The 17067-nt window shown below is 35.1% G+C and overlaps 1 protein-coding gene across 1 annotated transcript; it reads right to left on the reverse strand.

Annotated features, from left to right (window-relative positions):
* Positions 1–179: 179 nt before the first annotated feature.
* LOC104898124 (acid phosphatase 1) lies at positions 180–2998 on the reverse strand. Its single transcript, XM_010685141.4, has 4 exons — positions 2739–2998; positions 1582–2008; positions 673–885; positions 180–570 (listed from the first exon to the last, which is right to left on the reverse strand). The coding sequence occupies exons 1-4, from the start codon at positions 2770–2772 to the stop codon at positions 390–392; spliced, it is 855 nt and encodes a 284-aa protein (XP_010683443.1). The 5' UTR covers positions 2773–2998; the 3' UTR covers positions 180–389.
* Between the last annotated feature and the right edge of the window lie 14069 nt (positions 2999–17067).

A 17067-nucleotide genomic window follows, 5' to 3' on the forward strand; every position in this document is an offset into this window, starting at 1 on the left:
TTTTTCTCCTAACACATAGATTTTTTTTTTTAAATTAAATCTTTCTCCATATCTCTGATCTCCTTAGTCTTTGTACACCTTTCTCATTTAAAAGACAGATGATGTATATAATTAATGACATAGATGAGGGGGAATGGTCAGACTTTGTTAGAGTAAAAAAGATATTGTAGCGCTTTAGTTTGTTTGCCTCAAATGCAAATTCTCCATCTATATTCATGTGTCGAGCATTTTGACATTGGATGTTTACAATTTCACCTTGATTCACAAACTTAAATACATGTATGATATAAGCACGAAACACGACTCTCGAAATTTTACATTCTGTCAAAGAGAGTCACACATAGTAAAATGTAGTAGTTGTAGTAGTTATAGTAGAGGACAAAAATGAATTAAGGAACAAAATACATTGGGTTGGGAATTTTAAATGTTCGATCACCAGTAAAATTGCCTTGGAGATCACTCCATTGGTCTCCTACATTTCCCCAAATCCTATACCCTTGCTCCATAATAAGTTGCCTTCTGATTTCAGACTTGTACATGATTGCACTTTGTCCTCTATATTCAGCCGACCTTGTTATAAGCATATAATTAGATCCATAAATAAATTAGTAAGGTTAGCATGATCTATATATATATATTATCTAGACTAGAGTAGAAAACTTGAGTACTAACCTCATAATGAGGCGTTCATATCCAACAAAACCTTGGTTTAGCAGATTGTTTACAGTTGCTTCGCCAAGGGTCTCTTCGTCCCTTCCGGTCAATAAGATCACCTTGAATCCCACTTCAATCAATTTTTTAAACAAATCCAACACGGCAGGAATGGCGGGACTTTCTCCTCCAGAAGCCCACGCTTTAAACTCCGTTGGATTATATGGATCACACCTACATATTAATAATCATATAACATATACTTTAAAACTATATACTAACTCCGTTTTTAAATAAAAGTAATAGTTTGAATTTCAGACTTGTCAATGTTTGACCATTATTATTTCTAATTAATTATGTATTTTGTAAAAGTTATAAAAAGTTGATATAATAAAATTTATTGAAAAAACCCAGAAAAATTTGGAAAACTCAAAGTCTTTTCTAGAGATTGAAGTGATGAGGTCGCAAACAGGTTTGGAACCCAATAGGTTTCTTGTCAAAAGCTGGTCTTTCTGCATGCAAATTAAACTGGAACAAGATCTCAAAATTCCCTTAACGGGAGAGCTATTGGATGGCCTATCTACTTACAAGAAATTTATTGGGAGCCTTTTCTACTTGACTAATTATGGGTGACATTGTTTACACGTACAACATAGGGGGAAGTGATCAGTCGATTTTTATGGACAAGCTAAGTCGAATCATCTCACTTAGAAGCTGCTTTTTGGATCGGATTCTGTGATCTATCAAAACCTCGGCCGGAACGATTTTAAGAACATTTTATATGATCGTTTTTATTTTTATATACTAGTAAGTGAGATATAGAAATAGTGTAAAAAATCAAAGTGTTGCAATAAAAAAGAAACAAAAAACGTAGTTTATAGTAAATAATTATTAAAAATGAGATGCAAAATATTGTAAATGAGGAGTTACCCAAAGCGCTTGGCTCGATAGTAAAAGAGGTTGGAGAGGCAAGTGTCATCAATATCAAATACCCAAGCATCCAAGTCATCATCAAAGGGGGTAACCGTAACCATGTCGAGATATGCATAAATTTGGTCAATAATCAAGCTAATATCACGGAAGTATTGGCCACCAACCATGTAACCCTGGACATGGCGCAAACACTGTAAAGGTATGGTTCGCCACCCTCTCATGTTGTTAGCTTCCACAGCCATCCTCCAGCTTAGGCAATAGGCCTCACTATAACTTGACCCGTTTATTGTTGTCATGTCTCTCCATGCTGAATGCCGCTTTCTATGCCTCATTCCCTCCTCCTCTCTCACTCCCTTTGAAACCGTCGTCGAGATCACTAAGAGCAATATCATCACCAACACCTTCTTCTTCCCTGTCGCCATTGCTGCAAACCATGCATATTCATTACATACGTACTATTTGTTTATACTCCCTCCATCCCGTGAATATATATAGATAGATATACTCTCTCCGTTTTAGAATAAGTGAAACACTCGTCTCTTTTATATGAGAGCTTTTTGAGAGATGTGTTTCATTTCTTATTTCAGAATGGAGAAAGTATAATTTTTCATGTTCAAACTTTAAAACCTTTTACCAAATATTCTCATTATTGATATATAAAAAAAACATATTTACGTAGAATCTTGTTAGTTCTGCTTCAACATTAAGATGAAGGGGATTAACTTGAAGCCTGAAGGGGATAAGGGAAAATCTTCAAATTAAATGAGTCTCATGAGTTCTGATCCCGATCCTAAACCTCAGGAATATGAAGTGAGAAGCGATGCCACTACTCCACCACCACCTCAACCTCATGATGTGATGATTATGTGTAAAAATAACAGTAAGAACGTTGTAACTTCTAATGCAAGCACTAAGAATTAGCTAATTCAATAATCTCATTTACCAAGTCTACGATGAGATAAACAAGAAAATTAGATAATCTATGGTTGTATAAATAAGAACAACTAAAATCAATGCATATAACTTGATGAGATAATTTATATTAGAGTCAAGGGCTACAAGTATTAGTTAGGTATATGAACATGAGGAAATAAGTTTGACTAGAGTGTGAATTGATTAGACGCATATCACATGAATTGATGTTATGCTCTTACCTATATGATGGGACGATGATTGAGTTCCACGCATGGAAATGGAGAGCAATCTGTGAGTGTATAGGAAGTTAAAGCTAGACTAATTGATGAGGTAAGATGGTGAACAAATTTAAAGCTGTCAGAATTATATTTCATGAAGAATTGAGTTGAAAAAATGCAAAGAAGAAAACAAAAAGGTAGAGAGGCAAGCACTAGATGAGTGAGAATGGTGATGTAAATGAAGAGTAGTATTAATACTTAACGAATTTAGTTAGGGCATGAAGAATAGGGCACTACAATAAGTGCAGGAGGAGTCAGAAAGCAAAAGAGAGTGAATATAGTGTGTATATGATTATTGTTTAATGTTTGTTGGAAACAAATACTATTTAATCACGTTGCACCATCATCACCATACACTCTCATGTTAAATTTGCTAGATTTCGCACTTTTGGTGCTATTCTATCCATCAATAACCTCTTACTCTAGAGCATATATAATTATATACTTTAAAAAAAAAGTTCTTGATGTTTCCAATTTTATAGGAAAAAATACTATAAGTAATTTTATCAGCGAAATATAAACATTAATTAATATTTAGTAAAATATATTTTGTTTTTTCTCGTTTGATAGATGGGTCATTTTCCAAATTTACAACCAAAATTAATCAAAAGTCTTACTATGTGATAGTGGATAGAGACAATGAGTATTAAGATATATCTAGTGGTTTTTTTTAATGATTGTTAATTGATTATAAGATGAAATTTGATTAAATTTATATGTTATCAAACTCTTATGTATATTAACTACATTTACACGATTCGTTTCAAAAAAAATCTTCTTATTTGAAATTCTTTTCATAAGATAAAATCTCTAGATTAAAAAACATAGACAGAGAGAGATCGTGCCCCCAAAAACCCCAAACCCCTGCTTCCCGAAACTTCTACCCCTCTTCCCCAACCGAAAGTTGCCGCTTTTAGGTCGCCGGCGACCGATCTGCCCTCTGGTCGCCGGCGAGCCTTCAATTTCGGCGACCTCCAGCATAAATTGGTACGTATAGTGTTCGGTGGTGCGATTTTTTTGCATCAGCAGAGGGTGAATGTTGAACGCTCATCGGCGACAATTGGTCGGTCTAAAGAGTCAGCGTAGGCATCTATCTGCTGAGTTTGTTTTTCATTTATCATAGTCCCGATCTCAGGTGTGTTCTTCCCAAATCTTGTGTTTTTTTTAACTTTTTTTTTAAAAAAAAAAAGAAGTTGGTGGGGTGAAAGTCATCCTAGTTATTAGAGTGAAGAAGTTATTTAGTCTTTGTGATTTTCTTGTCTGGTTAAGCAAGTTTTTTAGGTATGTTTTCATTAGAAGTTTGTGAGAGGTTGAAGGGAGAGCTCCATGAGCTCCTTAATAAGGATTGTAACTTAGGACCAGATGATAATGAGTTCCTGCATTATGTTTCTACATTAGATAATCTCAAGACTTCATTGGATCTAGTTAAGTCATGGAAGGAAGAAGGAAATTCTTGTTACAGTCATGGAGATATTAATGATGCTTTAGAATGTTATGGTTTTGCTGGTGTGATGCTTTGCCTAATTGTCTTGGAGGAGAAAGATGCAACAAGTTTTTGCGAATTAGCTTTTTGCATCTTGCTAAATTTAGCTGCTTTGTTTCTTGAAGATAAATGAATTTGATCAAGTTGGTCTTCTTTGCTCTATTGTCTTAAGCTTTGACCTGTGCGACGTAAAAGCTTTGTTTAGAAGAGCTAGAGCATCAATGGGAATAGGAAGGTGTGATTTAGCTCATTAATTGGGATTTGCTTACAAGCATCTAAGATTGACCCATCAAACAAAGAAATTGCTAAGAAATTAAATGAAGTCCAGAGTTTTTTTTATTAAGCAGAAGGATCACCCGGTTGGTTTAGGGGTGGAACCATTGACACCAAGGAAAAAGATGAAGGAAAAACATCAGGAAGAAGACGAATGTTCTACTAAGGTGAAAGGAGTTAATAGTGAGATCCTAAACTTGTTGCAGGAAAGTCTGATCGAGGACCAAGTTGTCTGTGAAGAGAAAGATGTCAAAATGGAGTGCATAAATGAGAGTGTGAGTGATTCCAAAATCAGAAACTCAAATCAGGCAGAGCCTAAATATCGGTTTGTTAACCGAAGAAGGCTAGGCTCCTCATTACAGTTGTCTAAAAACATTACTCAATTGTTGAAGGAAGGAAAATCAGTGCAATTATATAATCTAAAATCAGGGTCATATATGGTAGTTCGAGTTGCTCATTTATCAAAAGGAGGTGCTAACAGGAAAATTACAATGCAAGACGGTCAGTTGCAGCAACATAGTTCTGATCCTGGGAATGAACAGTCGCCCTAACAGAGGGGATGAAGTCATTAATCTATCCCAACCTAGCTAGCCCACCATGAAAGTGAAGATCTATTGATGAAAAGTATGGAGCCCAAGTCAAACAGCGATATTGAAAAGGAGATTGCAGCTAGTGGGCTACAAATGGCCCAGTCGAGCTCATTTGTTTCATCTAGATTTCCAATTAAAGGATGTATTGCATTAGACTCTAAGGAAACTAAAGGCCGGGAAAAGCGTAACAAAGCCCAACCACGAATAGGGAATTCCAGGAGAACCCTAAAGAATTGTCGCAAGAAAAATTCCTATTTCCTTCCTAAGTTTGATTTTACTGGCAGGTTAAGTGCTGGAATGAAGAGGAAAGTTGGTCTCGGTGCAGATTCCTCCCAAAGCTCGAGGAAAAAGCTTGCTCCAAGTACTTGTGTTGCCAACAATAAGTCAGATATCAGTAATGCATCATGTCCTAGTTTGCAATCAGATGTTAGTAGTGAGTCAGATGTCAGTAGTGTATCATGTTCTAGACTGGAGTAGATTGGTCTTGTAAGTCAATGTGCATCGAGTCCCAAAATAAACGAAGTCCAAAACCTAGCCCTAGAAGGTAGGTAAACGGGCTCACTTGTAGTTTATTGTTGTTATTAATGCATGATCTTGCTGCCAAAAAAAAATCTAAATTAAAGTAGAAAGTACAAAAATAGTTGGGCAAAAATGAGCACTATTCAATGAATTTTCAAACCACTACTAGATCCATCTTATTTCTTAATGGTTGACTTGTGATGGAGTATTAAAATGATGAATTGTTTTTTCCATTAGATAGCTACTAGCTGACGGCACACCAAAAAGTGGGAATTAGTATAAAAAAAAGCGTCCAAGGGGCATGTATTCTACGATGGTTGCCATACGAAGTGGGTGGAGTGATCTTATGATCATTTTGTGCTCTTTTGTCATTATTTTCTAACCAATTTGACTGTCTAAGTCTCTCTTCTAATCCAACGTTGCCACATGGATAGACCAAATTATGTCGTAAATCTTAGCTTAATATGGATTGTATTTCCTCCTTAGAAAAAGCAGATGTCAGTAATTGTTATAGAATGCGTGCGTGTTGTTCTATAATATAGTTGGTATTCTTGTTAAGTAATAGATTTTTTTTATTTTTTATTTTTTTTTACAATAAGCACGTCAAGTAATAGATTTCATATATATAACATTTGGTATATAACATTTGGTATATCATATACACATCACTTCAACCTACAGGTTACCGCCTTCATAGTTAAACATATCATAATATAGTTTTTTTGTAGCGTTAGGGAAGGAGGCGAAATATTACCAAATAAAAAAACGTTGCAACCAAAAAAACTTCTAACAAAAAGGATAATGTTGCAATTAAAAAATAATGGAAAAAGTACATCAAAAATAACCAAGGATCATAATAAAATAACTAAAGATATACGTTTGATAATAAACTCGATGATATATATACTATGAAAAATCAAATAATATCCTTGAGATACTATTATATTTATATATCTGACATTTCTATCCTCCCTGGCTCCCTTTTAAGACATAGAATGATGGGAAATGAAAAATATACCGTTGCTAGAAGTTACAACAGTAAACACTTCAAAAAGCCAACGAATATAGATGAAAAGGGGTGGACGAAGATGGACACTATCAGAGACTACTTATTTATTATTCAATACTTTCCTAGAGTAGGCAGCCTATCTAAACTTAGATTAGGTTAATTAACTAGATAAGATATATAATAGTTTGTTTATATAATGAATTGCATAGGTCAAGAGATTTAGTGAATAACCAGTTCTTACGGAAAGCAATGATGAGGTTGACTAAATTACTTCATGAGTACATCAACCACCAACTTAATAAAGATGGCTTTTAGAAGTATATGCCTCTGAGCATGCATTAGAAGATCTAGCATGGACTAATTCACTAGATTATGATGATATTCAACAAGGAAATAATTAAATTCTATCCAATATCATTAGTAAGAATCAATATAGATCTCTAGTAGTAGGGCATTAACAAAAGCAGATCATGCATGAAACATGGTAAGAGTAAGAGTTTCATCTTATAAACCGTAATATACAGATTGTGAGTCTTTAATTTATCTGAAGAAAACCATGCATTACAAATTAATTAGTGAAAATATACTTCATCCATTTTAAATTACTCGCTACACTTTGATCTGACTTTCACGCTTGTCGATGCACTACTTTCACTATTAATATCTTTAATTATGTATAAGGGTAAAGTATAAAAATTTGATTTTCTGAAAATATACATTGAGACGAATCTAACAACATATTACATTATAACATTTGATTTTATCTAATAATATATAATGATTGACCAAACCTCATTGAAGAATAGTGGAATTTTCAAAGTGTAGCGAGTAATTCGAAACGAAAGAAGTATATAGATTTCAAAGGGGATCAAGAAAGAGAAGGATACCGGAATCCTCTAAAAAAGAAAATGTCCCTGAGTCATGGATAATTGAAGATGTCCTCAGCTAGCTAGTCAAAGATATTAACCATATGTTATTCCACATCTTATGAGTTCATCTTGAAAACAATAATTGGGTAGAACTAGATTTTCAAATACTCCCTTCTTTTTGTTGAGAAACAGTGGAATGAGCAATTCCACTGTTTACATGTGTGAAGTCCACTGTTCACATATGCGTGAAGTCCATATTTTCTGCGTGTATTTAATGCATGTCAGGTAATTTTCTTCCGTATTGAAAACTTTGCAATTGTGCACAGTAGAAAACTTTGCTTATAAATACATCGGTGTAAGAAATCAGTTTTACACATCAATGCAATACAATACTCTCTGATATATTTGCATAACTTCTCTCTCTATTTCTCACAACACGTTATCAGCACGAGTGTTCTACCGAAATTTTTTTTTAAGGTATCTTTAAAATTTTTACATCCATTTTGTTTTTAAGTTTAAATTTTTTTTTCCAAGCCCAACCTTTTTACTACCCGAACATGGACCAACAAAGTAACGGGATTAACATTGTTTTACACAATGTCTCTGTCTCGGGTATTTATTTTTGGATAGAGCGAAACAATGTGCCATTCACTACCAACCCAGCGAGGGGAACTGTAATACAGCCCCGACCCAGTAACCGTAACAACGGTACAAATACTCATACCAAGAAAACCCACAAACCCCTGTTCCCAACACCAATAATAACCCTCCTATACAACCAGCTGAAAATCAACCTCCGCCCAGTAATAAAAGAGATAGAGATGAACAGGAAGAAACTAGTAGTAAACGTCACCATACTACTAACGCAGAAAACAAATAATTTTAACGCCACCTTCATGGAGGGCAAGGACATTTTATTTACGTTATTTTATTTTATCTGCTCTTAAACCGCCTATATGGACAGGTTAATTTTTTTTATTGCCACCTATATGGACGGCCTAGTGAAATGATAGCATTATTATGTCTTATATGTGCAATAATGTCGTATGTATGCAGGGAACAAGCATTCAGAACATATTATTATATTATTGTCTCTAATCTTCTACTTTTTTTTGCATTTATAGTTACATATATTATATTACCAATTTACTAGCATGCTCTAATATATATTTGTCAATATTAGAATTTTATGCGTTGTATATTTTTTAACTGTATATGAACTGCACAGTTAGGGATAACCCTCTATAAAAGCGGATTACCATCCCCATTTTCACCACATATCCCTTATCTTCTTCCGATTTTTTTTCTCTAAACCCACAAATTTTTTTTCTTCTTCCTCAACCTTCCGGCCACCATGTTTAACGCCGACGACAACCGTCCTCCACCCTCATCTTCCTCTTTTGAAGAGGATTTTAGGAAAATAAAACTCTACTTATTTCTTATAGCCGGTTTCTTTTTCCTCCTCATGGCATTAATGATATACCTCCTAATACATAAATAGGAGACAAAAAAAATTTTCCCCCGGAAGAATGGCGAAAAATGCACATGAATATCAATTTTTTTTGTCTTTAAGTGCATTTTAGGAAGTTTTTTTTTATTTATTCACTTGTTGTATTTTTTTTTTGGTATTTTCTTGTTTTTTTTGCTTAGCTTCATTATTGTTGTACGCTATTTTTAGTTTTTTTTGTTTGTATTATTTATCTATAATAATAATGATATAAATCAGGGGGAGATAATATATATATGTGATTTATCATCATTACTAATTTCAAATATTTACCTATTTGTAGTCAAAAGAATGGGAGATCTAGTGAAAAGACAATTTAACATACTAGATCTATCTGGGCAAAAGTTTTTAGAATGGACGGTGGACGCCCAAATGAATTTAAAGGCCCAAGGACTGGAACATACAATTAAAGATGTGACAAAAGGGGATGCAACTACAACAGCCGCATCAGTAAAAATTGCGACTGTACAAGAAAAGGCAAAAGCCTTAGTCCTCCTAAGACATCATTTACATGAAAGTTTAAAAAGTGAATATCTACTTGTGGATGATCCAAAAGAACTATGGGATAGCCTAAATGAAAGATATGGGCATCACAAAAATGTGCTTCTCCCAAAGGCACATTATGACTGGACCAATCTGAGGTTCCAGGATTTTAAAACGGTCAGTGATTACAATTCAACATTGTTTAGAATTGTATCATTGTTAAGATATTGTGATCATCCCATCACAGAAGAGCAAATGATAAACAAAACGCTCTCCACTTTCCACGCTTCTAATATCATATTGGCAGAACAATACAGGTTCAGAGCTTTCAAAAAGTACTCTGAGCTAATCTCAGTACTACTTGTGGCTGAACAAAATAATGATCTTTTGCTGAAAAATCATAATCTTAGACCTACGGGGTCTTCAGCCACTCATGAGATAAATGCTTAGAAAGCTCTAATCCACCAGAAGCAAATGCTATACATAGTGGTGGACGCGGTAATTACAACGGTCGTGGGAGAGGACGTGGTAATTACCGTGGCCGAGGGCGTGGACGTGGAAGAGGCCGATTTTCCCCAAGAAATAATAATTTTAAACATTCTGATAAAAATTGGGGACAATCATCTGGAAATCAGAGGCAGACGTCCTATAAAGGAAATGATACTTGCCATAGATGTGGCATGACTGGGCACTGGGGCCGCACATGTCGTACTGCCAAACATTTGGTAGATCTATATCAAGCTTCAATAAAAAACAAAGGAAAAAATGCTGAAGCAAACTTTGTTAATGAAGCCACTACATCCATGCCAGCCTTGATGTTTCAGATTTTTTTATGGATGATGCTGAAGTTGAAAATAAGTTTGTTTAGATCACAATCGATTAATGTGCTTAGTTTATTTCAACTGCTTCAATATCCACTTTCATGTATTTGTTCCTTTATTATTAATAAAAATACGTATTTTTCTTATACTAATCATCGTATTTATTATTTATGAAGATATGAATTCATCAGAAGTTGGAACTAAAGAACAATGTCTCCTGGACAGTGGGACAACACACACCTATTGAAAAATAAAGAGTATTTTTCAAAACTTACAATATTCCAAGCAAATGTTAGTACAATTTCTGGGACAGCCAAGCTAATTGAAGGTCTGGAAAAGCTTGCATTATATTTCCAAATGGGACAAAATTGATAATTAATGACGCATTATATTCGAGTAAATCTCGAAGGAACCTCATAAGTTTCAAAGATGTACGTCAGAATGGTTACCATTTGGAAACAATGACAGTGAACAAAGAGGAATTCATATGCCTAACGGCAGAGAAAAACGGCAAGAAATACATCTATGAAAAATTGCCAGCAATTTCCTCGGGACTATATCGCATAGATATACGTCCGATTGAAATTAATATGATATCTAACCAGAAGTTAGATAATAGAAAATCATTTACTCTATGGCATGACCGATTAGGCCATCCTGGCACAGGAATGATGCATAGAATCATTGAAAACTCAAATGGACACTCTATAAAGAATGTCAAAATTCCTCGGTCAAATGAATTAACATGCTCTGCATGCTCACTTGGCAAATTGATAATCAGACCATCTATAAATAAGATTGCCACTGAATCTCCAATGTTTTTAGAAAGAATTCAAGGAGATATTTGTGGGCCTATTCATCCTGCATGTGGACCATTTCGTTATTTCATGGTATTAATTGATGCCTCTACTCGATGGTCACATGTGAGCCTTCTGTCAAGCAGAAATGTTGCATTTGCAAAACTTTTGGCTCAAATAATTCGATTAAGAACTCAATTCCCAGATCATCAATAAAGAAAATAAGATTAGACAATGCTGGGGAATTTACATCCCAAACATTTAATGACTATTGCATGTCTATTGGGATTATTGTTGAGCACCCTGTACCTCATGTACATACACAAAATGGTCTTGCTGAATCATTAATCATTAATAATGAGGTCAAAATTGCCATCTACTACTTGGGGTCATGCTATATTACATGCGGCAACATTGATAAGATTAAGGCCGACAGCCTATCACAAATTCTCACCATTACAATTAGTATCTGGTCGAGAACCGAATATCTCACATTTGAGAATTTTTGGTGCGCTGTACATGTACCTATTGCTCCGCCCCAACGTACTAAAATGGGTCCACAAAGAAGGATGGGAATATATGTTGGATTTGAATCTCCATCAATTATCAAATATTTAGAGCCAACAACTGGTGATCTATTTACGGCTCGATTTGCCGACTGTCATTTTAATGAGTCGGTATTCCCATCCTTAGGGGGAGAAAGTGGACCCACAAAATATAAAATCGGAAATTACATGGAACGCATCGCAAATGTCGTTTCTGGACCCGAGAACAAATTCATGTGAACAAGAAGTCAAGAAAATTGTTCATCTGCAAAGTATTGCAAACCAATTGCCAGATGCATTCACAGATTCTAAGAAAGTGACAAAGTCACATGTACCTGCTGCGAATGCTCCGGAACGGATTGAAATTCCTAATGACAATAAGGCAATTGAAAATGAGTCAATAGCACGTCGAAAACGTGGCAGACCACCCGGTTCTAAAGATTTAAAACCGAGAAAAATGAAAAGGCAAGGGGAGACAACGAACGAAATTAATATAAATCTCCCAACAGAGCATGATGAAAACAAAAATGAAGAGAAACGTGTTCCAGAAGAAAAGGAACATGAAAGCGTAGACAACAATGAAACTTCAATTAATTATGTTTCTACAAAGAGACAATGGAATCGAAAAGATGTTGTCTTGAATGAAATTTTTGCTTACTCGATAGCGGTTGAAATGACATACGATGAAAATGATGTAGAGCCAAATACAGTTGATGAATGTCGCCGTAGAAAAGATTGGCCAAAATGGAAAGAGGCAATTCAAGCAGAATTGAGATCACTTGAAAAACGTGAAGTATTCGGTCAAATAACCCAAATACCAAAAGGTGTAAAACCAGTTGGGTACAAATGGGTATTCGTGAGAAAACGAAATGAGAAAAATGAGGTTACTAGATATAAGGCAAGATTAGTAGCCCAAGGCTTTCGCAAATGCCAGGGATTGATTATGATGAGACATATTCTCCAGTAGTCGATGCAACTACACTAAGATTTCTGGTAAGTTTATCAGTTTCGAAAGGATTGCAAATGAGATTGATGGATGTAGTGACCGCATATTTGTATGGCTCACTTGACACAGATATTTATATGAAAGTTCCTGAAGGACTAAAACTACCAGAAAATTGCATGCCCAAAGAGATGTTCTCAATAAAATTGAGAAAATCACTCTATGGGTTAAAAAATCTGGAAGAATGTGGATAAGTCTTAGTGAATACCTATTGAAAGAAGGATTCAAAAATAATCAAATCAGTCCCTGTGTTTTCATTAAGCGATCTAAATCAGGATTCGCGATCATTGCTGTATATGTCGATGATTTGAACATTATCGGAACTCCTAGAGAACTTGAAGCGACTGCAAAATACTTGATGAAAGAATTTGAGATGAAAGATCTCGGGAAGACAAAATTTTGCCTTGGCCTGCAAATGGAACATCTAAGAAATGGGATTTTTGTCCATCAATCAAACTATACAGAAAAAATCCTGAAACGTTTTTTCATGGACAAAGCCCACCAATAAGTTCTCCAATGGTAGTGCGTTCCCTGAATGAGAAAGATGATCCATTCAGACCACGAGAAGAAAACGAGAGATTCTTGGTCCTGAAGTACCATATCTAAGTGCAATTGGTGCTTTAATGTACTTGGCTAACAATACTCGACCTGACATAGCTTTTTCAGTAAACTTGTTAGCTAGATACAGCAATGCACCAACAAGAGACATTGGAATGGAGTCAGACACTTATTACGTTATCTTCGAGGAACACAAGATCTCGGATTATTCTATCAGTCAAGACCAATGCGTCACTCATTGGATATGCAGATGCTGGCTACTCTATCAGATCCACAGAAGGCTAAGTCTCAATCCGGATATTATTCACTTATGGAGGTACTGCAATATCTTGGAAATCACGAAGCAGACTTTGACGGCCACATCATCAAATCATGCAGAATTAATTGCTCTTTATGAAGCTGGAAGGGAATGTGTATGGCTAAGGTCAATGATCAAGAATATCCAAGAAGAATGCGGGATGGAAACAATAACAACAAATCCAACTATCATCTACGAAGACAATACTGCATGCATCACCCAAGTAAGCGAAGGGTACATCAAAGGAGACAGAACTAAACATTTATCACCAAAGCTCTTCTTCACTCGCAAAAGGAAGGGACATCAACATTCGACAAATCCAATCATGTGAGAATCTTGCAGATTTATTCACCAAATCCCTTCCGGCGAAGAAATTTGAAGAATTAGTCCGAAAAATTGGAATGCGTCATCTTCATGATATATGCTAGATTCAGGGGAGTATTATATGCGCTGCACTCTTTTTCCCTTCGATCAGGTTTTTATCCCACTGGGTTTTTCCTGACAAGGTTTTTAATGAGGCAGTTGATTTTAAGCATATAAGGATACATAATAGTTGTACTCTTTCCCTAGTATGGATTTTTCCCACGGATTTTTCCTAACAAAGATTCTTAATGAGACAACGTCTATTATGACTTATAAGTGGACATTCAAGGGGGATGTGAGAAACAGTGGAATGAGCAATTCCACTGTTTACATGTGTGAAGTCCACTGTTCACATATGCGTGAAGTCCATATTTCCTGCGTGTATTTAATGCATGTCAGGTAATTTTCTTTCGTATTGAAAACTTTGCAATTGTGCACAGTAGAAAACTTTGCTTATAAATACATCGGTGTAAGAAATCAGTTTTACACATCAATGCAATACAATACTCTCTGATATATTTGCATAACTTCTCTCTCTATTTCTCACAACACTTTTGTTATTATAGGGCACGCGCACGATTGTTTAAATTACTTTGACTAGTAATATGCATGATCTCTTAATTATAATATTTTATGTAATTTCTTTTTGTACTCGATTCATCCTTAAAACTAATTTTATTATATAGTTTTATTAATTATTATGATCATCAACATGTATTAATAGTCAATTAATGCTCAAAATTCATTCTACAATATTGTGCATATCTAATACTAAGAAACGTATGAACAATTTTTGAAAGGATATTACCTTCATGACGTATCATATTTACATATAGTTTAATTTTTATTTACATTTAAATTGCATTTCAAGTTTAATTTAGAATATATAGCTGCATAATTACATGAGTTACTTAAGTTGTGCACTACTACTCTCCAGTTGTGTATTTTGATGATTACCAAGTGATTTTGTAGCAAATGGATTATGTTTGGCTTATCTTGAGCATAATGATCATAAAAAATGAAGCTAGCATGCAAGAGGATCACAACACATCTGTTTGGAGCAAATTTGAGTTGGAATAAAGCATATTATTAGTGAAAGAAGTGTTGACTCATATATATTCACTCTTTCAAGGTATTATTTTGTTATCATCCCTTCACAAATGTATTCAAGGCAAGACTTTTATAGAAATCTCTATAGTCCCTTTCACAAATATATCATCCCGTCTCTTATGTATTCTCTGTTGTAATGCATTTACACTTTTATTTAATTCATATGAAGGGATGATAGTGATTTTTATCTGAACTTTTCTCCTAAAGGTAATTTCTTCTAAACAGTTTTACCCATTTGTGATTTGATTCTTTCAAGATTTTCCACTACAATTTCAGGTGTATTGATTGATTATTTGTCTTAGCCTTTTCTAGACAGACATCCTAATAAAGCCTTAGGTTTAGATATCTTGTCCCACCCTCCTATCAAACTAATGAAAGATCAGATTAATAGGCCATTGCTCTATAACAAACTTTTGTTCGTATACAATGAAAGATATAGTATTGATCATGCCATTATTGGGGATATAGTCATATAGCCATATAGGCCTACCAGTCTTTTATGCACGCGATGCGTGCGAAAACAAATAAAAAGTCAATTGCATAATTAAAAAGTTGTTCATAAAGTTCATTGTATATTTTTCTTCTGTTTTTTTTTTTAACCGATAAATCAAGGATGAGGTAAATATTTTGTTAATTGAGGATATAATGGTAAAAGATGATGAATTTGTATTTTATTATTCAAGGGTATAAAAAGGTTTATCATTTTTGGTGTTCCCCTCCTCTTCCCTTATATAATAGAGATGTATAGACTTGGAAACGGAAGAGAGTAATCATATGTGTTGTTTTCATGTCAACCTCCAACCCTAACCTGATCCATTTACTCTTGTCATGTCGATCCATTTATTTCAACGAGTCAGATCAAAACCTTTAACCTAAAATAGAGGTGTCAATCTGGGTCACTGGCTGGGTTTGGGTTGACCCAAGCTGGGTCGGAATGATTTGGGTCGGAATAATCTGGGTGACACCGTGTCATGGGTCGGAACTGGGTGGGTCGGGTGAACTTGGGTCGGGTGAAACTGGGTGAGAGGATCTCGGAACTGGGTCGGAAATGGGTCGGGTGAGACTGGGTCGGCCGGTATCTGGGTTGGGTGAATTTGGGTCGGAATGGAATAAGGTGAAGTCGGTCCAAATCGGCTTTCGGAATGACTTGGGTCGGAAGAAAACGGCTTTCGGAATAACTTGGGTCGGAAGAAATCGGCTTTCGGAATGACTTGGGTCGGAAGAAATCGGGTTTCGGAATTACTTGGGTCGGAAGAAACCGGCTTTCGGGTTACTTGGGTCGGAAGAAATCGATATCGGAATAACTTGGGTCGGAATAATTCGGCTTTTGGAATTACTTGGGTCGGAAGAAATCGGTTTTCGGGTCACGTGGGTCGGAAAAAATCGAAATCGGAATAACTTGGATCGAAAGAAATCGGGTTTCAGAATTACTTGGGTCGGAAGAAATCGGCTTTCGGGTTACTTAAGTCGGAAAAAATCGATATCGGAATAACTTGGGTTCGAATAATACGGCTTTCGGAATTACTTGGGTCGGAATAAATCGGCTTTCGAGCTACTTGGGTCGAAAGAAATTGATATCGGAATTACTTGGAACGACTAAATATCGAACCGGCGGCTCCGTGGCGTATTGATTTGGGTCGAGATTGTTATAAACTTATAACATGTGGATGTGGTATTGACGTATTGTGATATTGTGGTATACATTATAGTCATTATACTTTATACTTATAGTGGTATATTATAGTAATATGTAATTATACTGATATTTGTGAATTGTGATTGAGTCATTGTTGTGAATTTTTTAATAATACATTGAATCATTAATAGTTTGATACTTATATTACTAATTTGAAATGTTACTAAAGTAAGACTTATAACTTATAAGTTATACTTATAATCTTATATTATTGGGCCATTCACCATTATTAGCTATTGGTAATTGGTTTATTGCCTAAGTTACTAAGTATCACTCATTAGTTATTTACTTATTTAGTTATTCTCATTCATGATTGCATATGTATTCAAGTAACAAGTAACAACTAACATCTAACAAGTAAGTGAG

The sequence above is a fragment of the Beta vulgaris genome, chromosome 7 (assembly GCF_026745355.1).
Source record: "Beta vulgaris subsp. vulgaris cultivar EL10 chromosome 7, EL10.2, whole genome shotgun sequence".
Taxonomy (NCBI): Eukaryota; Viridiplantae; Streptophyta; class Magnoliopsida; order Caryophyllales; family Amaranthaceae; genus Beta; species Beta vulgaris.

Bases quoted from the DNA above. Each gene is read 5' to 3' on its own strand.
- LOC104898124 (XM_010685141.4), bottom strand. From the start codon at position 2,772: ATGCGTGGAACTCAATCATCGTCCCATCATATAG. The intron at 886-1,581 runs GTAACTCCTCAT...ATTAATATGTAG, and splicing joins TATCGAGCCAAGCGCTTTGG to GTGTGATCCATATAATCCAA. The intron at 571-672 runs GTTAGTACTCAA...GCTTATAACAAG, and splicing joins TATGAACGCCTCATTATGAG to GTCGGCTGAATATAGAGGAC.